The 23,455-nt window shown below is 39.1% G+C and overlaps 1 protein-coding gene across 1 annotated transcript in view; it reads left to right on the forward strand.

Moving 5' to 3' along the window:
* The window catches only part of gbe1b (glucan (1,4-alpha-), branching enzyme 1b), a 119,827-nt gene that overhangs the window by 64,036 nt on the left and 32,336 nt on the right, over positions 1-23,455 (forward strand). Inside the window, exons 11-13 of the mRNA XM_083548386.1 lie at positions 4,658-4,768; positions 7,328-7,499; positions 20,916-21,100. Coding sequence (XP_083404512.1) covers positions 4,658-4,768; positions 7,328-7,499; positions 20,916-21,100 — 468 coding nt within the window. The remainder of the gene's footprint in view (positions 1-4,657; positions 4,769-7,327; positions 7,500-20,915; positions 21,101-23,455) is intronic.

The following is a 23,455-nucleotide window of genomic DNA, read 5'->3' on the forward strand; positions in this document are numbered from 1 at the left end:
CTTGGGTGCTGTCAGCTTTCCGAATGATTTGGAAAGGTGTTTAATAGGGTTCAAGTCAGAGCTCTAATGCAGGGCACTTAGGATTTTCTACTCCAACCCATATAAACCATATCTTCATGGAGTTGGCTTTCTACACAGGGGCAGTGTCATGCTGAAACAGGTTTGAGTCTCCTGGTTTAGGTAAAAGGAACATTTTCAGCTAGCATGTCCAATATCCAATACCTTATCCAAAACATCCAATAAAATTGTTATCCTCCAAGTCTGGCTGGAAAAGTCAATTGTCCCAATACTTTTGTATACATGTAGTGTGTTTCTTTTTACTGGTTTATCTACAGTAAGTTTTATGTTTCTTAGGATTTTGGACAGTGTCTACATTTCCCACACAACACTGCACCTCACTGAACTGTGTCAAGAGTTTGTTTGTGCCCCTATATCATGTTTGATTTTATTTACATTTGTACAAAGACTTATCATTCACAGCACTCCTTGTCTTTTGGTTGTTGTCCATCCAGGCCTATTTTTGTCCATGTTGTCATGCTTCTGCTTCAATCACATGACAATCTTACTCAAGCATGATTTTTAAGATTTGACTTCAGTGTCTTAATTTGTCTGGAAACAAATTTCTACAAAATACAAAAAACATTCTAACTTGTAAAATTTGTTTGTGCATCCAGATTGTAGTGCTCAATAAATTGACTTGATAGAATTCGATGTGAGTGAGCTAACATCTTTTTAAAATCTGATCTTAGTATTGAGCTTTAAGGGTGTGAGTCAGATTCGTTCATGCTTTATGATATTACATTCCTTGGCAAATGAAAAATAGACCGAGCCCATTAAACATCACAAAATCTGAAGATTTCAATGGTGTAAACAACAAATCATTGGTCATGAAATGAGCAAGCATGATACAAATACACTCCTAAATTGTTCCTGACTGCAACTATTTGCTTATTTACTCTTGCTACAGTAAAGTGTTCAGGGAGGAAAGCTAGAAACAGGAAAATACACTTATATAGTCTTTTAGTGTGTGTGTATGGTTTAGAGACAGTGGCATTGAGTAAAAGACAGGATGTGGAGCTGGAGGTAGCAGAAGATGTTGAGGTTTTCGTTGGGAGTGACGAGGATGGACAGGACTAAAAATGAGTTTATTAGAGGGACAGCGCATGCAGGTCGTTTTGGAGACAAGGTGAGGGAGGAGATTGAGATGGTTTGGACATGTGCAGAGGAAGGACATTGGTTATATTGGTAGGAGAATGCTGAGGATGGAGCCACCAGGAAGGAGGAAAAGAGGAAGGCCAAGGAGGAGGTTTATGGATGTGGTAGAGAAAAGGCGTGTAGGTAGTTGGGTTGAAAGAGGCAGATGTAGAGGACAGGGGGCAATGGAGACAGATGATCCGCTGTGGCGACCCCTAATGTGAGAAGCCGAAAGAAGAAGTTGTCTTTTTTTGTGTGCAAATAACTAATACAAAAAAACCCAAAATAAAGCAAAAAAACATAACCTGAGAAGAGAACAACTGATAAGGCAATCAGTACTGTAAAAGGTGAACCTTAAATACATATGGTAATTAAGCGTCAATGTGAATCAGGTGCAGAAGATCCTGGTTACTGATGGGTGATGGTGCAGTAACTTAGTTTACATAGATCCTGTCTATAACCCTGACATTGGGATTAATAAAGCAGGAAGAGATCTTCAGTATTTGTTTAATTCTTGCTCATTTCCTGACAAAAGATTATCTGTTAGGACCGTATTAAGGTTTAATACGCTGAAGTGTATGTTCTTACTCGCAGCTGCAGGTCCAGCATAAATTGCCCAGAACTGGAAAGTTATAAGCTATGGTTCTAACAGAATGGGCCAGATAAACAGATAAGTCAAGTGAACTGGGTTTTTATTGTCAGGTCCTCTATATAGCTTGTATTCACTGGAATGTAATATCATTTCTTCAGGACCATGGTGTACCACAGAGCGGTACACAAGACTACATAAAGTGCAAATACAAAACAGATAAGTGTGCAGGACAATAAATACACCAGACAGAAAAATAGATACACAGGCAATAAAAACATAGAACATGGGCTGTAAACTGTAAACCATTATTTTGTTGTAGAAATAAGAATAGCTACAATATTGGCAGTAAGAGTGAAATTCCCCCACAAAAAAAATAAAAAATTTAATAAATGTCGTATTTGAAACATAAACATAATGTTTAAACAGTGGTGTGAAAAAGTGTTTGCCCCCTTGCTGATTTCTTATTGTGTACTACCTTTGTGTGACACATGAAACATGTTTCAGACCATCACAAACATTTTTTCACACAGGGCCATGTAGTTTTGGATTTCGTTTTCCCTCAATAATAAAACCTTTATTTAAAAACTGCATCTTGTGTTCCCTTATCTTTGACTAATATTTAAATGAGTTTGATGATCTTAAACATTAAAGTGTCACAAACATGCAAAAAAAAATACAAAATCAAACACTTTTTCACACCACTGTATTTTGAAATATAGTCCAAATCCGGAACATAGCAATTTAGCACGTGCTAGATGCCATGTATGTTGTGCAATAGTTCGAAGATGTCCATATGTCCTTTTTCTAGATCTTTTATTGTGTCTGAAGTGATTGTTTGCGATTCACCTGCTATCTGTTTCTCTTTCATTCTCCTATCGATTGTGCATCTGTGGGGTAATAAAAAGGTTTTCCTGTGTGTCACTCTCCTGTCCATCCATGTCACTGTGAACACAGACACGCTGTCAGGCTGACAGGGTGCGCAGACCTTTTCCCACTAATCTCGCTAACTCTAAGCTAGGTGATAAAGTCAGAAAAAGTTGATCTCTGTTATAAAATGTATCGGTACCTTTTTTTCAAAAAGGAGTTAGACTGTCTTAAAAATCCAAACAAATACAGTGCCTCTTCTGTGTTCCTTTCAACCCATTTCCCCAAAACTCATAAATTCTGAATATCTGAATTCTAGTCCCAGATGGGGCGCATTCTGAATGCGTTTGACAGCAAGTACAGACACCTGATTTTCCTCATAAGATATTGATGACCCAGACAAATTGTTTTTCGCTTCTACCAGCAGCCTGGAGCCACCACAGACTAAACTGGTTCATTTTATTGACTTAGAAATGTGAGGAGCACTTATGCTGCACTAAAATGTGCCTGTGTTTTCCATGTTTACAAGACGATTACATAAAAAACAGTCCTCTTTTGAGATATTTACCATTTTGCTAATTGTGCTGTGTTTATGGGCCGCTACACAGTGTTGATGTTTATCAGTATGGTGTCCGCTGGGAAAGTTTGGTTTGCTAAGTGTTTGCTCAATACTCTGTGAAATTACTGGGTAGTTTTAGTTCTATGCAGTGTTTTCTTATTCATTTATCCACATATCTGATAGAACCGTTCTAGGGTTACATTTATGGTTGTTTACAAATTTTAGTTTCATGTTAAGGTTACGCTAGCTAGAATTCTAAGCTACAGTTTTTTGCTTGTTCATGCACCATGAGAAATGCACATCTGTATTTCCCACTTGTTAAAAGATTATCTTGTAGGGCTTTGTGTCTATTTTGTGTTCACAGTCCCATGTCAAATACACAACATTCATTTGAACTCTGTTTTTACAGCCTGTGCTTTTAGCTTAGCATGAAGTAAGTTTTTGTTTTGGTTTTGCTCTAGCTTTTAAGCAAACCTGATCATTTACGGCAAGACTCCCACCATAACTAATCAACTGAAATGAACATAAACAGCAAACACTTCCAAAATATAATTACTAGACTCATTTGTATTTCAAGCCTTTCTGTGTAATGTTTTGCCTGTCGCATATGAATGAGGAACTGATGCATACAGATGGTAGATTTATAAGATTGTAGCAAGATTTTAGTCGTGCAGATGTTTGTGGTTTCTGAGAGTCTCGTTTTGGTCGCAAATGCAACTTTCACGAGTTCAGCAGTGAGAATTGTCACTGTGGGATCTCCAGTATCAGGCAGGTGTAAAATACATGATTGACAATGCTGCAGTTTTCAGTGCGAGTATGTGTGTGTATGTGTGTGTGTGTGTGTGTGTGTGTGTGTGTGTGTGTCTGTCTGTATGCCTTCCACCCAGCAAGTCTTTGAAACTTTTTGAATGCCTGGACTCCAAGGTGGTGGGTAATTGTGTCAAGGCAGTAATAATGGAATCCCATACAGACCTATAGACAAATCCAAGGGAGTCATTTTACGAAGAAAAAAAAAAAAGCATCTAGTAGCGATTTTGCAGACCATGTTTGGATGGTACATTGCTGTTCAATAAAAGAGCAATGTTCATTCATCATTTGCAGAAAAGATTTTATTACTTTCCGCCATCTCATCTACTCCACTGTAATCCTGACCTTGAGGCACATTATCGCTCAGCGGAGCTGCAGTAAGACTGCCGAGCAGGAGACCGCAGCAGGGAGATGAAAGCTAGCTCTGCTGAAATCAAAGACTCAGCCAGATGCCTGTGTGTATTAGACCTGAGAATGAGCGCATGGAAAGAATGTGAAGTAAGGATGAGAAGCCACGCATCCATGAACTAGTGTGGGACTGGAGTCTCCAATCGGAATATGAAATATTGTTTTGCTTTTCTCTGCAAAAATGGTGATACGTGTTCTCTGTTTTTTTTTTTTTTTGCATTTTTTCCCCACAGATCATAAAAGAGTTCAAGGATGAAGACTGGAGCATCTGCAACATCGTGCACACTCTGACCAACAGGCGCTACGGCGAGAAATGCATTGCGTATGCTGAGAGCCACGACCAGGTAGCGCCTCCGTAACCCCCATTCCCCAGACAGGGCCAAGAGGACCAAATGTAATCAATGTGTTATTTAGGATGGAAATTGGTGTCACCATAGGTTGAGGGACTCTAGGGGAGGGGGCCGAATTAGAAACCAACATGTCTGCTTCATTTGTGCACTTACACGCTTACACGGTTTAAAGAAAATTTCTCTTTTCTTTCATTCTTTTTTTCTTTCTCTGCATCATCATTGTCGTCACCAGACATCATACAGGACACTTGTGTATTCCGCCCCTATCTTATTACATGGAACATGAACTCCAGTGCATTTCATAAATCAGAGGGTGTGATCAAAATATGCTAAAGCTTCGTGAAGCAAATGATGACATACAAATGCACCTTCCAAGGGAACTCAAAAGCTTTCAGATCAGTAAGCAGAACCTAAAATAAATGAAAACCAGTTTCATGTGCAATGAATGTGTTATACATTTTGTTTTGGTTTTTTTACATTAGATGTTTATAGATGTGTGTGTGTCTATATATAATATATGTCAGCATGTATTTGCGCAATAATGCATTCTAGCATAGAGGTGCAAATTTGTAATCCCTGAAAGCATTCTTCTTGCAGCTGGTTTGCTCGTGTTTATTTGCAAAGCCAGATAATACTGATTGCTGCTGCTCAATATGCATTACCTCAGTGAATATGAACTAAAACTTGCATTAGTGAAGCACTCATCAAATTTGCATTTCCATCTTATTTTACAGTATGTGTTTGCTTCTTAGTTTATTTGCTTTTCATTCCCTCCTCAACCCTATTTTTTTTTTGTGAGTTCCCCAGCTTTCTGCATGCCAGGAGTACTGGGAAAGTCAAGCCTTTATCTTTGCTCAGTAGTGAATAGGAAACTCTGCTGCCATGTCTTTTTAAGCCGCCGGTCTCTCAGCGTTGAGGAGCGTCTCGGCGGAGGGCACTATCTTCTCAGCTGGCTACACGAGTACATGACCACCTGAGCTTAGTGTAGGAACACACATGCTCCCCGAGGCTCAGAGCCAATCAGAGTTGTGCTTTGCAATGACCGTAACCTTTGTATCCTCAAGTCTCAGAGCACATATGTGCTTTGTAGTCAGTGTTTCTTTTTGGGCCACTCAGGGACCCACTGCCTCTTGTTTCAAGTTATCATCTTTAGACATATTGAAGGCTCAAACTAAATGTGGATTTTTTTTTTTTTCTTCCCCACTCATTTTTAGTGCTGATCACTGTCAAATTCACTGTCAAAAGCTGAACTAAATCAGCATCCTTATTAATATGTCAAAGCTTAGAGGCAACGAGAAATAGTAGTAGAGCTTGTAAGCATGACAGTATGGGAATGAACAACAATACATGCCTCAGATTGTGAACGATCAGGATTCTGCCCATAGATAGCTTATAGTTAAACATTTGTTCAATTAGGAACATGGTTACCCAGTTAATGTTTACATTTAAGGGTCCACGTAAGAACAAATTGTGACCAAATGGATGAAAACATTAGATTAAGGTGGAATTTTAGGGATGGAACCAACCTGAGGATTTAAAGCTGATTTGATATTATTCTATAATTAATAATAAGTTATTTTACACAGATCATCTGTGTCAAACACATGCCCCCCCCAAAAAATTTGAATGTTAAAAATTTAAAGTTGCCTGGTGGGTGGAAATTGATGGGTATGATTTAAGTTGGCAATGTTGGTTGCTGGTTCGATAAAATACTTTATTAGTGAGCCAAACATTTTCATGCTATATAAGCATGACTAATTCCAAAGTAACTAATTATGATGTTTCACTGCAATGTGTGTGAATACATTCACTTTATGAACACATGACTATTCCAGTCATATGTGATTATTTGCCAAACTGTACACCGTTTGAGGCTCACAAATGTGTAGGAAGTTTTTGAATGCTGTAACTTGAATTAGGAGACTCAAACCTATTCCGGCATGACCGTGCCCCCATGCACAAAGCAAACTCCATGAAGCTATGGTTTACATGAGTCGAGGATCTCGATTGGTCTACTATAAAGCATACTTATTGAACACTTCTGGGATGAATTGTAATGCTGCCTAAACCTCAGGCCTGTGCCCCATTAGGAGTTAACAGGCTTTACCAATTCACCTTGGGCAAAGTAATGTGCCTCAATTCAATTTGACCCCTGACATAGCGGTTCTTTGACAACTAGCATCAGACTACACGCAAAGCCTCAAAGTATAAATAAGCACATTTTTAAAAGTCCCCAAACACTTTTATAAATTCTCTCACCTGTAGAAAGACATGGACTGATCTGCTCTGAAGCTATGCCTCGTTCTATATACCAACCTGTCCCGTGTTTACTTTTACAAACGATCTAATCCTTTTATTTATCATATTTTATCCAACCCCATCTGACTGCTTAGATTGACAGCAGGTCCAATGCAAATGTTATGTCCTAGAAAACGGGTCTAGCTTCAGTGACAGGTGACACAGATAAGCCGGTTTCATAATCATTTCATAATCACACAACTAATGTACCACATGTGCATCTGAGTTCTCATCATCCTGTGCTTTTTTTGACAGGCTCTGGTAGGAGACAAGACCCTGGCATTCTGGCTGATGGATAAAGACATGTACACCAACATGAGCAGCTTAATTCCCATGAACGCTGTCATTGACCGGGGCATTCAACTGCATAAGATGATTCGACTCCTGACACATGCCCTGGGAGGGGAGGGCTACCTTAACTTCATGGGTAAGCATTTTATCATTCATTCATTCATTTATTCATTCATTCATTTATTAGGCAAAGTGGTGCTATGGACTTCTTTCACTTTGAAGAACCTTAAATAACTGTAGCATAATGTACAATATGTAATAGAGAATAGAAGCTCACTAGCAACTCATTTATCTAATTACACATGTATTCATTGGGTAGTTTAACACAGCTTTTGTAAGATTTTTTTTTTTTTTTTTTTTTTTTTTTACATGAAATTTGAGTCTTTATAATTTCCCTGCTAACTGAAACTTACTGTCTTGCTGCACGTGCATCAAAGAACCAAGGCTTTACTAATTACAAGTTTCACTGATTCCTTTCTACATTACAAAGTCAATTTTGGCATGTAAAGAAATCCAGTGCTGTATTTTAAATTCATTTTCCCCATTATCAAAAAAGCATTCAAGTACTGCTTAGGATGTTATACTGCGTCCGTGTTCTGCATGAATTAACACTGCTAGATGCTGTTTGAACTTTGCATTATAATGACCGCCAAGCTTATTGTTATAATACGAAACCCGCAGCTGAGGCTGGAAGACCTTCTCTCTGCCATCTTCACACACTGGAATAAGACACATTCTATACGTTCTTGCATGGTGTTCTAGCCCCACCTACTGATCAGGTGAATTGCCCATTGGTCAGCCAGTTCTGCAACCTTGTTCTTCCTTTGTCCCAAAATACCTTAACAGGTGATCAAGTCAGAATCAATATACAAAGCATCAGGAATCAGGATGAATTTATATGATGTTTAGACAAGAGGTATGGCAGAAATGCTATACAGTGTGAAGAAATGTACTAGTTCATGTCTTTTAATCCTGTTTGTTTATTCATGTTTTTTGAGTGAATTTATTGGTCTTTACCTACTGTTGGTTATTTTTTAAGTCATTACTTAAAAACTCATTGGAAAACAGTGGCTATGTCGGTATAATGGCTCCTGAATGGGTGGGATATATTAGGCAGCAAGTGAACAGACAGTTTTTAAAGCTGATGTGTTAGAAGCAGGAAAAAAAAAACAGGCAGGAGTAAGGGTCTGTATCACTCTGACAAGGGCCAGATCATGATGGCAAGATGACTGGGTCAGAGCATCTAAAATGGCAGGTATTGTATTGCAGCTTGCTGCATATGGAACCGAGTGCAGATGGGTCAGAGTGGCCATACTGACCACATTCTATTAAGTGTCATATAGTTATTTGAATTGTTACCTTTAGCATTCATGGTTTTGTTAACAGTAGATGCCCCACACTGTGCTTAAGTTTAACTTAAGTTGTAGTAATTAGTAGAATGCATATTATTTGAAGCTATATTAAATAAAGGTTTTTGCAACAATAAAACAATCCTCAATTAAGTCATTATTTTTGTTAATTAATTAGTAAACTTTATATTACATGTAATTTTTTTACAATTAAACTTAACCTGATAGTGACAAATAGTTTATCATTATATTTATTGATGCAAATAAAAAACACTTGAACTTCATATGTTTAATTAATCATTGATCATTAATTATTAAACGATATTTTACTTGCTCATGAATAGTTAACTGTGTTTCTTTCATGTCCCTGAAAGAGCATATGCTCAGCTGGGAAAAAATATATAAAATTATATATTGAATATTTAACTTCTAATTATGGTTATAATTACAGCTTGTGCATAACAAACAGACTTCCTTGGATCTGTTCCGTTTACTTCACAATAAACATAATCTCATACTTCCATCATTCCTCTACAGAGTGAGGTATTTTTTGGTACTTAACATAGACATCAACCACATACAATTTAACAGACAACCAACTGGATATTATCTAGTATTAATACAGTCTAAACTTTCTCTCTCAAAGCTTTCTTTTCAGTTTCTTGTCTGTGTATCTCCAAAAAGATTTCAGGATTTTAGAAGCTACAGGGTGAACTGGATAGTCGGTCCGATTGAAACCTTTGTGAGTCTAAAGCTTGAATCCAAAAAAGTGTTTTTAAGCAACATTGCACACAAGTTTTTACATTGCATATTGCAACTATGACTGCAATTGTACGTACGTCCAATTGCTGTACGGCCACTGGTAATCGCATAATTTTTTGGTATAAGCAATTCAAGCAATCGATGGTGTAATATTGCTTTTGTACAGAAATTAATATTAAGTAACTCATGCACAAGTTCCTGATATTTCAGACTCTGTAATACCAAATATATATATATTTTTTTTCTCTATCAGCAAAAATAGTTCCAAAAGAAGCCAGAGTTGGATTGAGCATTGCATGTTGCCAGGCAAAGCACAGACCGACTGACAGCCCGTAGTCAGTGTAGTCAAAGTCTGATATAATCGTCTTAGACTACTGACTATTTACTAGGTCCCCTGGTGGTCTAGTGGTTAAGATGCAGCGCTCCCACCGCTGCGACCCGGGTTCGATTCCCGGTCAGGGAACCATCCCCAGCCACTCTTAGTGCCGGTCCCAAGCCCGGATAAATTGGGGAGGGTTGCGTTAGGAAGGGCATCCAGCGTAAAACATGTGCCAAATCAAACGTGCGGAGGATCCGCTGTGGCGACCCCTAACGGGAGAAGCCGAAAAGAAAAGAAAGAAAGAAAGACTACTGACTATTTACTAAGTCTATTGTAATAGTATTGTATCTAAGAGCTCTTGGAACAGCAGGAAACCTGAACTAACAGTTACCATGATGCATACATTTGAAACAACCAAATCCTCTATTTTCTATCTGAAGACTCTGTTATGGCAGATGCTTCCTTACTTTGTCATTTTAAAAGACTTTGTGAGTCGTATGTTTCATCATAGAGCAACCAAACAAACTTTCCATGCAGCTCTATCTCCTAATTACATGCAAATTGTGTTCCATGAGCAATCTTTCCACCAAGTTGGAACAATAGGGTGAATAAGGGTGAATAAGTCGCACCACACAGGAGTCCTCATCTTAACTTCCAGACACGTTCAGCCAAGACATCAGTATCTCTAAGGTGCTCATTACCAGCTCTCCCATTGATTGCTAATTTTCTGATAAAGAAAGCAAACTTTGGTTGTACAAACCCTTTTAAAGCATTTTCACTGCGCACATTACACAAGTGGACAACAGGGGGGAAAAAAGCCTAAGTAAGAAAAAGAGGTGGAGGGGGAAGAAAGGAGTAAATACAGGACAGCATGTCATGTCAGTGGATCAATGTGTGTGGAGTCATTTAACCAGTGTAGAGCAAGAACAAATTGTTTGAGCAAGCAAATCAATTAAAACCACTCTCACCTCGCCAAAACCCATCTGTTTACTCTCTGGCAAACAGAGGAGCCTCATGAGCTAAAAGCGCCGCTTGGAAGCAGCAGCTAAGTTTGTACACAGAGACGGATAAGCACTGTAACAGACGTGTGAGCCTCTAGAACACACTCCACCACACATGGTGAGCCAGCAATCAAGCAGTTCACTGGCTTCAGATATAAAACAGCGGGCAAACAGGAGGAGTTCACTTCTGGCGAGGGGAAACTTTTCAGATCATCTTTACTGACAAAGCAGGAAACAAATACAAGCCAGGGACTATTTTCTCAGATGAATGTAGGTTTCCTTATTCCCTCATATTTGAATTCAGGAAAACTGGATGTTGATCTGGTGGAAATTCGCTTTGCTTCTTTGTTTGTTTTTGGCAATGATGTGCATTTGTTCTAAAAGAAAACATTATGATCCAAGACACTAAAGATAAATGTCAAGGGGGCAAAACATTTTTTATTTGGATTTATCCAAATAAATATAGTTTTTTGCTTTTAATTCTTTGTAATTGGGATATGTGGGGAAAAAAAAACGAGTAATTGTGCTGTGTACTGGATGGGTTGGTTTGAGTATTTTAGTAACTGCTGATCTGGGATTTTCATGTACAGCGGTCTCTAGAGTTTTAATGAATGTTGCGGTTTTCATAATAAGTTGGACAGTGAGTGTATAGTGTAGCGGTGAGGAGACCTGCTGTGCAGTCAGCACTCCAATTCATTTCCAAAGTGTTCAGTGGGGTTGAGGTGAAGATCTGAGGCCGCTCATGTTTTTGGCAAGGAATGTCCTTACTTGCTTTGTGCAAAGGTGCATTGTAGTGTCATGAGTTTTAGGTCTCTTTAGGTGCCAGTAAAGGGAATGTTAATGCTTCAGCATTAAGATGAATCTTATATAAATCATTGCTTAATGAACAATTTAGTGAAGGGTCACATATTCAATTAATTTTTTCAATTGATTTTCACTTGTATAGCATTTATAACAATGGCCATTGTCTCAAAGCAGCTTTACAGAGATAAAGCAGTCATAAAGTTGTATATGAGAGTATAAGCTTAGTGCCTTTGACTTTGTTACTTATAATTGTAGGTTAAATGAGTAAGCCCATGGTGACTGGCAAGGAAAAACTCCCTGAGATGGCATGAAAAAGAAAAAGAAAACATTGAGAGGCAACAAACTCGAAAGGGAATCAGTTCTCATCTGGGTGGCACTAAATGTCCGTTCATTACAAATCCATCATTGTTGAGGTGTGCTGATCAGAAGTTTGGGGTTCAAGCCGCAGTATCGCCAAGCTGCCATGCTTGAAGCCCTTAAGCAAGGCGCATAACCCTCTGTGCTCCAGGGGTGCTATAACATGGCTGACCCTGTTCTCTAACCTTAGCTTCCTAGCATTTCTCTGAAAAGCATAGATCGAATTTTACTGTTCTGTAAAATACATGTGACGTGTATATTCCTTACTTAAAATGCAAAACTATTCATGCAACCTGTGGTCCTTGTAGCAGTCTGATGATATTAATTACAGTCTAAATCCATCCTCAGAATTTCTTGAGTTTCTCAGTAACACCATGGACCTTTCGGCTGTTGAGTTGCACAGAGCGGTCTTCGATTGAATAGAACACCTTGTCCATAGGGACATATAGGTGTGATGTTGTGGGTGTCTGTATACTTATGATCACATATTTATGCTCTTGCATAAGATTCTGGCAGTTGGAAAATGAAATGTCTCTGATTCTATTTGTATGATAGGATAAGTATATAGTCACAGGGAACAATAGTTGAAATAATTTGAATGGCTTTTGCATGGCTTTTTTTTCTGTTTGGTGTTGCATCAGAGCAGACTTGCAAAATAAGGCTTTTTAGATTACAAGAACGAGCATTTTTCAATTTATTCTTATATTCTTTCGCACTTTAGATCATACATTTATTCATCAGCAGTAGATGGATATCACTGTATGCATCTTTAAGGTTTTTTCCCGAACAATCACTGGCGTGCAGGCTTTTTTTTTTATTTTTTATTATAGATCCTTTTCTTGGAAAGTGTATGGAGATTTTGTGGTTGAGATTCATATGCATATGTTTTTTTTTTCCATTCACTTCTATCAGGCTGCATTAAAATGCAGTTACTGGGCTGTGTTCTTATTTGCATTCAAAAAAGAAGTCTGTCTTTATGTGTCTTTCCTAATGCCTTTATGCACTTTTTTTATGCATTAGTTTTTGTTATTATTTACCACAACATGTTTTACATATAGGGACTCCTTCATAATGACATTATTCCACATTATAGTATAACCTTTTTTTGGGGGTGACATCAATAATGCCATTTCTAGCTACATAATATTACATATACTGTACTACAGTTTATTCTCTGGGATAAAATTTTAATGTTGCCAAACATGTAAGAAGTACGCCAGTGACTACAAAGCTTCAGCATACATCTGCAGATTAAAGGAAGGAGTAGATCTAGCGCTGTGCACACAACTGCACCACTACTCCCTCGCCTCTGCCCCTGCTGTGCACCCCGCATCCCCACCCCCGCCCGACTGCACAGCATGTGGCGCATTTTCATTAATTCTACTGAATAATCATCTTTCCAACGTGAGTGTGCAAATGTGACATGGGGGAAAGTTTCATCTTTGTCCACTTAACCAGTATTTTTTTTTTTAAGTGTTGTAATTATTGCTTAGATTTTATTCAATTTTATTCAGTTACCTTACATTATTCATAAAAAACTTTATGTAAGATATATTAACTGTTTGTTTCTTGGGCTGGTTGCCAGTTCAGACTGTTAAACCTGTGTAGAGTGCCTAATCTGATGTATAGTGTACAAACCCGATTCCAAAAAAGTTGGGACACTGTACAAATTGTGAATAAAAAAGGAATGCAATAATTTACAAATCTCATAAATGTATATTTTATTCACAATAGAATATAGATATCATATCAAATGTTGAAAGTGAGACATTTTAAAATGTCATGCCAATTTGGCAATTGGCTCATTTTCGAATCCATGAGTGACACATTCAGTGTCTCTCAGAAGTCAAGATGGGCAGAGGATCACCAATTCCCCCAATGCTGCGGCAAAAAATAATGGAGCAATATCAGAAAGAAGTTTCTCAGAGAAAAATTGCAAAGAGTTTAAAGTTATCATCATCTACAGTGCATAATATCATCCAAAGATTCAGAGAAACAATCTCTGTGCCTAAGGGTCAAGGCCGGAAAACCATACTGGATGCCCGTGATCTTCCAGCCCTTATACGGCGCTGCATCACATACAGGAATGCAACTGTAATGGAAATCACAACATGGGCTCAGGAATACTTCCAGAAAACACAATCAACCGTGCCGTTCGCCGTTGCCGGCTAAAACTCTATAGGTCAAAAAAGAAACCATATCTAAACATGATCCAGAAGCGCAGGCGTTTTCTCTGGGCTAAGGCTCATTTGAAATGGACTATGGCAAAGTGGAAAACTGTTCTGTGGTCGGACGAATCAAAATTTGAAGTTCTTTTTGGAAAACTGGGACGCCATGTCATCCGGACTAAAGAGGATAAGGACAACCCAAGTTGTTATCAGTGCTCAGTTCAGAAGCCTGCATCTCTGATGGTATGGGGTTGCATGAGTGCGTGTGGCATGGGCAGCATGCACATCTGGAAAGGCACCATCAATGCTGAAAGGTACTGTATATACAAGATCTAGAACATATGCGCCCATCCAGACGTCGTCTCTTTCAGGGAAGACCTTGAATTTTCCAACATGACAATGCCAGACCACATACTGCATCAATTACAACATCATGGCTGCATAGAAGAAGGATCCGGGTACTGAAATGGCCAGCCTGCAGTCCAGATCTTTCACCTATAGAAAACATTTGGCGCATCATAAAAAGGAAGATGAGACAAAGAAGACCTAAGACAGTTGAGCAAATAGAAGCCTGTATAAGACAAGAATGGGACAACATTCCTTTTCCTTAACTTGAGCAACTTGGCTCCTCAGTCCCCAGACGTTTGCAGACTGTTATAAAAAGAAGAGGGGATGCCACACAGCGGTAAACATGGCCTTGTCCCAACTTTTTTGAGATGTGTTGATGCCATGAAATTTAAAATCAACTTATTTTCCCCTTAAAATACATAAGATACCTTTTCTTACTTTAAACATTTTATATTTCATCTATTTTTTATTCTGAAAAAAATATTGAAATTTGAAACTTCCACATCATTGAATTCTATTTTTATTCAAAATTTGTACAGTGTCCCAACTTTTTTGGAATCGGGTTTGTATTTTGCCTTGGTTTGCTTTTGCGATGTTGGCATTGCTATACTGCAAATTATGGATTTAAAGCCCGATTTTAAACTTCTTAGTTACACAGTTGCACTTTTTACCATATAGTACACTGTTATAGGAGGGAATTGTGTATAATTACACTGTCCGGTGTCACCAAGATGAGGCTGATTCCACTCAAGTTTTCTTCCTCATATAGTCTCAAAGTTTTTCCTTTACATAGTCACATTAGAGATAAATGTATACATTTCCAGTTAAAAGCACTAATTTAATTAAATTGACTGCTGTAATTGATTTTAGACCACTGAAACCTACTGCATTAGTCACTCCCTGAATCTGAAGCGTCGTGCCTGCTAGCCGATTTTAGCAGTGATGCGCAAACAACAGAACAATCTGCTGTTTCAGATCAAGTTCTCAGTCTCAGAAATGGACTGAATGAGTAACAGAGATAACTGCCACATCATTTCCTTTTCTATTGTTTACTCATTTCTAGACGGATAAATGGCCCACTGTAATAGTGTTTATCTTTCACGATAAAATCATAGACCAGTTTATTAAAAAAAGGCAATCGTCTTATAAACTGGTTGAAATTGTAAAATCAAGCCAAGTATAAGAAAAACTCAGACAAGCATTGTGCTTTGAAGAGTCTTAGCAAAAGCTTTGTTTACTTGACAGCTAGGTTCCTCCTACTTTTCTGAGAAACAATGAACACTCCGAACTTTCAGAAGTTTGTTTCAGAGTCACTTCTCAGAACTTTTTTGAGGCGAAGCGTAAAGCGGGCAAAAGTGACTATTAATATGAGTCTTAAATCAGACGCCTTCATGTCTGACTTCTCAAACAACCCGCAATTTGCTTACGGAGAGTCACTTTATTTAGAGATGTCAGTGAGCTACCGGCTGATATTCAGCACTCTGATTAGTATCAGACTTGACTGAGCGGCATGCGGCTCGAGCATAAATATTTACATCAAGGAATATGTTTAAACACTGAATAACAGAGAAGCATGTGAAAAACTGAATAATGAAAGAACATGCGAGTATGAATAAGCAAGGGGATAAAAAATAAGCCTAAAGCTCTGCCATTGCACTTTTTTTTTGTCTAGGTTAGCTTTCTGTCTGTCAAATTCAAAAAGCACAGATGCATGCTGGGAGATTATTTATTTATTTATTTTTTAAAGACCTACTTTGACTTTCAAGTTGTTCACCTTCACTAAGCAAACACTGGCCCCAAACTATCCTTTCTGCCTCCGAGTGAACACTACATTACTGAAATTTCCAGCTTTTCTCAAAATTTCTCTGTGGGATTTAGCAGGATCTTGGCAGACTTTGTGCTACATCAGAAAATAGCATGTTAAAGGTTTTTCTGTGCTTTGAAGCAGGATTGTCGATAAAGTCCCGGAATAATTTTTAGATTTGAATGTCTTAAACCATAGCCAGTGCTGCCCATGCATCTATACAAGATCAGAAATTTTTGGATTTGGATTGGATCTAAAATGTAATCGAATACAAAGCAGTCAGCCAAATGACTATTTTCTTTTTTCCGTCAACTTTTACGTTTGTGGATTTTGGAAGTGTTCATGATTTAAACCTTTTTTTTTTTTTTTTTTTATTAAATATGAACCCTACCGCTACGTGCCTTCAGAATCACCTAAAGGGTGACACAAGGGGTTAAAACGGTGTTGGAAATATGTCCAGTTTCTGCACAGCATAAAAAATGGCTGTAAATGCCTCAAACAGCATGGACTTTGTTTTTCTCATGAGCTTCGCATACAAGTGCTTGCTCACACCTGTATGAAAGTTAAAAACCTTCTGCTCATACGGCTTGTATTGTTGCATCCTCAGCTAGATTGTCTTCCAAGATTTAAAAAAGAATCTACACAAAACAGTACACTTCTTTAAGTATGTACTGTATATCTGTATTTGTATCTTTTTTAAACACATTATCTGCTCACTCCAAATAATGTAGTTGTATTCAGTTTCGTCCCTAGAGTGCATGATGATGGACTGGTGTCCCATCCAGGTCTTCAGCCTGCTTCAGCTCCAGCTTACCGGGATAGACTGCGGATCCACTGTGGCCATGACAGGATAAAACAGCTTCTAAAGAAAATTATCCCGTATGAGCTGAGCATAAGCGCCTTGCCACTTCCTTTTGCACAAAAGAAGTTTTTGAACAGAAGTGTGAGGGGGGAAAAGTTCCTCCCAGGATACATCATGTAATCAGATGGAGGGAACAGAGAGTAAAGTAGGTAGTTCTGCTTTGGGAAGTTGGCGCACTAGCAACATAGCGGGATGTGCACCGTCCTCTGAGGTTTTGTGCGACTGTTCTGACTGTTATTGTACATATTCCCTGCTTATCTTTGCTTCATCTCCATATTTTTTAGGATTTTAAATTATGTCTGTATCCTGGGATTAAGAATTGTCTGTGTTGTAGTAAAAGAAGCTCATTTTTCTTTCTTGCTTCGTTCTTGCCCCATGACTCTCTTCCATATTCTCTCTATTTCTGTTACTTTTTTGTTTGTTTTCCCATCTCACTGTTGCTTATTCGCTCTCGCTTTGCTGCGTTTTTTTTTTTTCCACTCTACAGTGACAGATTTTCGACTTGCTAATTCATAAACACGCATAACAATGCACGCGTAACGTGCAGTTCGCTTATTGTTTGATGCTTCTTTAACAGCTCGCTAATGTATTTCATTAGAAAGCTTTGTCACTCCCCTGTCCGTTCTGCTCCGTCTGGTCACTCACTTTCATCCCTTCGCTCCACTCTCCCAACGCTCTCTATCGCTCTGAATAAACAACACACTCCATCACCATTGTTTTGCTCCCATTCTCTCGCTCGTCAGAGCTCCTCCTCGCCCCCTCGGAATTCAATTACCCAACTGTTGTTTTATGATGTTGTCTTGTCAGCTGATGACGGATTCATTATCTCATCACACCGCTCGACAAGCCTGTCGCCTCACGCTTTCTCGTTCGCTTTTATTCCTCCGTACACGTTCTGTGTGAGAATGTATTTTTGTCCTCCCCTGCAGCCCTCCCCTGTGATCTCCTCACTTTCCCCTACTGTCATCTTCTCCAAGGCAAGTGCTGCGCGGTTCTCTAACCTGCAGCGGTATAGCCAGGATTACAGTGAAAATCAGTTTGCAAGTAGGTACACTAAAAGGAATCGGGACAGCAGACTTTCTCAACCATGTGTGGTTCTTCCCCCAAATTGTTACCACCAAGTTAGAGGCACACAGTTGTATAAAGATGTCTTTGAGTGACAGCATGACAATGCCCCTGTGCACAAAGCAAGCTCCATGAAGCTCTATATTGTTTACATGGGTTGTAATGGAAGATCTTGAGTGGCCTGCTACAGAGCTCTGACCTTGAACACCTTTTGGATGAATTGGAATGCTGACAGCACACCAGGCCTCCTCACCTCACCTAATACATAAGTACTTTACTTTACTAACACCCTTATGGCTGAATGAGCACAATTCTTCACTGCAAAATCTAGTGGTACATAGTGATCTTCTTCCCAGAAGAGTGGAGGTTATTATAACAGCAAATTGCAACCTTGTGGAACCAAATGTTCTAGAAACAAATATAAGTCTTATGGGTTTGCCATTTGATTTGGTCTTCAGCTTGCTGAAGCCTGGTTATAAAACCCTCAGTATTCCTAGCTGTGCTTGTGTTTAGTTATTATTATTTTATTTTTTCTGCAGTAGAAAACTGAAAGTATCTCAGAAGACAAGCTGTTGTATTGTATTTCTAAACCTCCCCCCAACCCTTCTGCAAGGTCACCTTTCATAATGCATTATCATTTTTTTCATACCTTTCTCCTTTTTATATTGTGCTCCTGTGCTGTTCCTCACTTCCACTTTTTCAAGGTTTGAATCGAAAATTAATTAATTTTTGTATAGAAACTAAAGCACATATTTAGATAATGCACATGTGCTTCTCTTTTGATTTATTATAGATGCATCTTGAGTCAGCAGCTTTGAGGTTCTTGTTTTGCTTTGAGTTAAACGGTTCATTTATATGCATGGATAGACCTTTTTACAGCACAGGTTGGGTTTTAAGTCTAGTAGATTATAGCTTTGTTATAATTTTAGTAACTTTGGGAATTACCGGAGTATCCATTCCAGAACCAGAAGGCTGAAGAATATTTTTACCCTCAGGCTACCAGAATCATCAAAGAACTGTAATAGATTTTCAATGCAGACCACAACTGCCAACTGACCCTTTCATACTGTAACACACTTTATTTACTTTCGTTTTTACTTTGGTTTTTTCCTTTCCAGTATTAACGCCAAGGCTCACACATACACGGACCGCCTTCCTCCAGCATCGGCCCGCCTCACTTGCGGACCAGCACGCCTTTTCCTAGCCTTTTCCTCTTCCAGCACCGGGTTTCGGCAACACATACTGGTTCCGCGCTGAAAGAAAGAGAGACAGGCAAAAGTTCATCAAGCGAGGCTTTCTTTTGTGTTCTTTCATTTTTCACCCCGGCGCTTTCCTTTCCAGTTCTCACGCTGGGGCTCACCCACATACTCGCGGTTAAGGACGCCTTTCCATCCCGTCGTCCGTTGTTGGCCACTCCTGGATCGGCCCGCCTTCCTTCGGCGTCCGCCAGTCTCAGTCGCGGATCGGCATGCTCACACTCTTTAGCGCCCGGCCGAGTTTTCTCGAGGAACAGCACGCCTTTTCCTGTCGACCGTCCAAGTGCAAGTGCATCTGAGCGTTTAGACATAAGATAGAAGGTTTTATGCCAAAATATGTTGGTGTTTGGAGCAATTAATTTTCTCATCTATTTTGACAAGAGAAGCAACCCCAAAGCATAATGCTACCCCCACTATGCTTCACTGCTTCACTGTCAGTGTGGTGTTCCTTGGCTGATGCTCTGCATTGGCTTTGCATCAAAAAATACCTTTTAGAATTATTGCCAAACTTTTGTCTCATTAGACCATAACACATTTTCCCACATGGTATGGTGTGACTGGATAGATTATTCTTCACATAATTTAGACAAGCTTACATATTCTTCTTTGTAAGAATACCCCACAGCCAACAACAAAAAAAAGCTAAATGCATGAATTAATACTAAAGGTGCAGTCTTTTCCCTAGTTTTTTTTTTTTTATTCAGTTGAGTAGATAATTTTTTTTTCATAACAGCTCTAAAAGTAGTTGCAGCTGCAAGTGTGTACATTCAAACTACACAGGGACTTGTTTGGATGCACCACAGAAACAGATGAAAACAGTTATCATTAGTGATATGGTGTGACATCTCACACAAGAAGGCATTAATGAAGCTTTTTTTTTTTTAAGGCATTTCTGGTGTTAGGGCTTTGTAACAGACATTGACTGATCCTGGAACAGTCTAGAGGGCTTTGCATTCGGTTTTATTCATGAGTCTGATTAGGGAAGGGTTGCTTAAAAATAAAAATAAAAAAGTACCAAATTAAAAGTACAGTATTTTCTACTGTGATAAATAAAACGGATGTGATTGTTAGCAAATTATTCTGATATGAGTGAAACAGATTTTTAAATCAATTTTTATGAGAAAATAAATGATAACTGATAACAGTAGATCAACTTTGCTTTGGGCTATAACACTTCACTGATTGCATTTTGACTTGCTATAATATTTGTTGTCTACATAAAAATATTTCTATGACTATCTCTAAAAATACTTTTAGGAAGTGGGCACATTACTTTGCATACAATTAAAAATAAATTACGTTGAACGGAAAAACAGCTAAATGAACACTTACACACACTCAGGTTTGAATAGTCTACGTTTGTAGACTTGTTCAGTAAAGATAACATGCAGTTTGTACATGTGCTTTACTTTTTAGAGCAAACTGCTTCTGTAATCAACATCCCCTGTTGTTTATAGGTAATGAATTCGGTCATCCAGAGTGGCTGGACTTCCCACGGGCTGGAAACAATGAGAGCTACCATTACGCACGCCGCCAGTTTAACCTGGTCGACACAGATAACCTGCGCTACAGCCAACTGTACAACTTCGACCGCGACATGAACCGCACAGAGGACAAGTACGGCTGGCTCTCTGCACCGCCGGTGAGAGGCACCTTTCCTTTATCCATCTGTCTGTGATGCCTCATTTCATCTTTTACCTTCCTTTTTATGGTGGGGTTAAAATATCCATACAGAAATTACAATATATGTGTTTTAAAATGTGTTTTATTTAATATTTAACAATATATTTGCAACACATTTCAGTATTTTCAGTTTAGTTATGATACGCTGCAGTCTTTTTTTTCTCATTTCTCTCTCTCTATTCATAAATCCTGAGTCTTCTTGAATCTCTCCTGCTCTCTCCCACTTGCTTGTATTTTTTTTCTTTTAATGTATCACACTCAGTCATTGACACCAGTGCACAAGAAACTTCATTCGCTACTCTCAACGAAATCAATTTCATGGCCCAAACAAACCAGTCGGCCTTTTAGTCTGGATTTTTTTTTTTTTTTTTTTTTTTTTTTTTTACTTTCACATTCCTCACTTGCCAAAAAAATATTTGATGTCTTTTAGAAGTGTAACCCAGCGCTGTGTACAAAGAGCCACATTGAGTCATCATCATAGCAAGATACACTGACTCAGGTCTCGTTCCTGTATTCCACCCCGATGACTCGTTTCAGAGCGTCTCGGAGACTTGAAGACGAGAGAGGAAAAAGAAAGCATGTCTTTCAGCTCTCAGTGGCTCGTTCGCTCAGTCTCCAGTAATGGGATCATCCTAACAGAGAGCATGGCACTGAATAGGCAAGATTTAAGAGCAAGACCATAGAATTGATTCAGCACTTCATCCCTGTATGAATGATGGTGCAGATTGCAATGCCTTCACCTCATCAGGAGTATGTGACCTTAGGGCCTCGGTGGAGTGCGGATCATAACTGCTGCTCAATGCATCAGCAAGAAAATGTGGCAATTTTTTCCTTATTATTATTTTCATAGTTATATACAAGACAACATAGGAACTGCTTTGCGTGCAATCGAAAGGATCATTCAATGAAAATTGTGTCGTACTCTATGGTATAAACCCAGATATACATGTAGCTGAGGCCCTTGCTAGCTACTGACTTCAACAATACCCCAATTTACATATTGCTTGCTATTTTTAAGCAAGGTACTCCATGTTTTGCCCCTCTTTGCCTGTCAATCAGCTCTAACTCTTTCCTCTATGTAGCTTCCTGCACAGTATTATTTCTTTCAGACCCCTACCCTTCCAGATCCTTTTCCTTTCTACAGCTATATACTTTCGTTACTATTTTTATCCTTGGACACTTCTCTGCCCTCTGTCTTCTAAACCCAGCGTGCTTTTCTTGCCCTGTTCGGTGGCTGCTGGATTTGTTGCGCAGCAATAAAAAAATTAAGAGCAGCAGAGGGAAAGTGGAAGGAATCACAACTTGATTTCAAATGCCATCTCATACTGCGCTCACCTATCCAAATTCTCATCTGATGTGTAACCTGTTAAGACCACCCTGTTACAAGGAAACTGTGGAAGCCTCTGTACAAGATCCTACCACCTCCACTATATTTTTTCCGTCACTTTTTAACCTGCCAGCTCTCTCTTTACTATCCTCCCTGACAGCTGATGACTTTGCACACCTTTTTAAGGGGAAGATTGGAAAAAAATCTGCCAGACCTTTCCTCCTACTCTACACATCCAGGTTTACCTTTACTTTTTCTCACACATTTTTCTTCTCTGAGAATCTCCATGCCACTAAGCCAAACTGTCAACAGTCCTCATTCTTCCTGACTTTTGAACAGCATTTGACAGCCAACTACAAGACTCCAATCTCTTGTCCATACTCTTGAGTCTTATAATTTGTGGCACAGAATGGAAGTGGTTTGCGTCCTACCTGGAAGCATGTTCATATCAGGTTACATGAAAAAAGAAGCTGTATTTGCTTTAACAGATTTTTCACTTGTGTCCCACAAGGCTCAGTACTTGGTCCTCTTCTGTTCTTCCCTATATTGTACATCTTGAAGTCATACCCCCACGTGTCTCTGCTAGGCAGATGACACGTAGCTCATCCCCTCCTTTCTTCCCTCAGACACTCATGTTTCTTCTCTGATCTCAGCACGTATGGCAGACATCTTATCATGGATGGCAGCTCATCAGATGACTCTTAATCCCAGCAAAACTGAACAGCTGTTCACCCCCTGAGATGCGCAGGAGCTTGTGATCTCCCTGGACAGCTCTCAGATCTCACCATCTGTCACTGCGCACAACCTTGGGGTAACCGTGGACAATCAACTGCCCCCACACTGCACCACATTCCCTCTGATCCTCTAGCACTGCTCTCTCAGGGTACAAGGAACTACCAATTCTTAGTTTACAAGGAAGGCATGCATCAACACTCCTCTTTGTTTGCCGACACCTGTGAAATGAACTCCTAGATCTCTGAAAAGCTG

This window comes from Silurus aristotelis (assembly GCF_946808225.1).
Source record: "Silurus aristotelis genome assembly, chromosome: 8".
Classification (NCBI taxonomy): Eukaryota; Metazoa; Chordata; class Actinopteri; order Siluriformes; family Siluridae; genus Silurus; species Silurus aristotelis.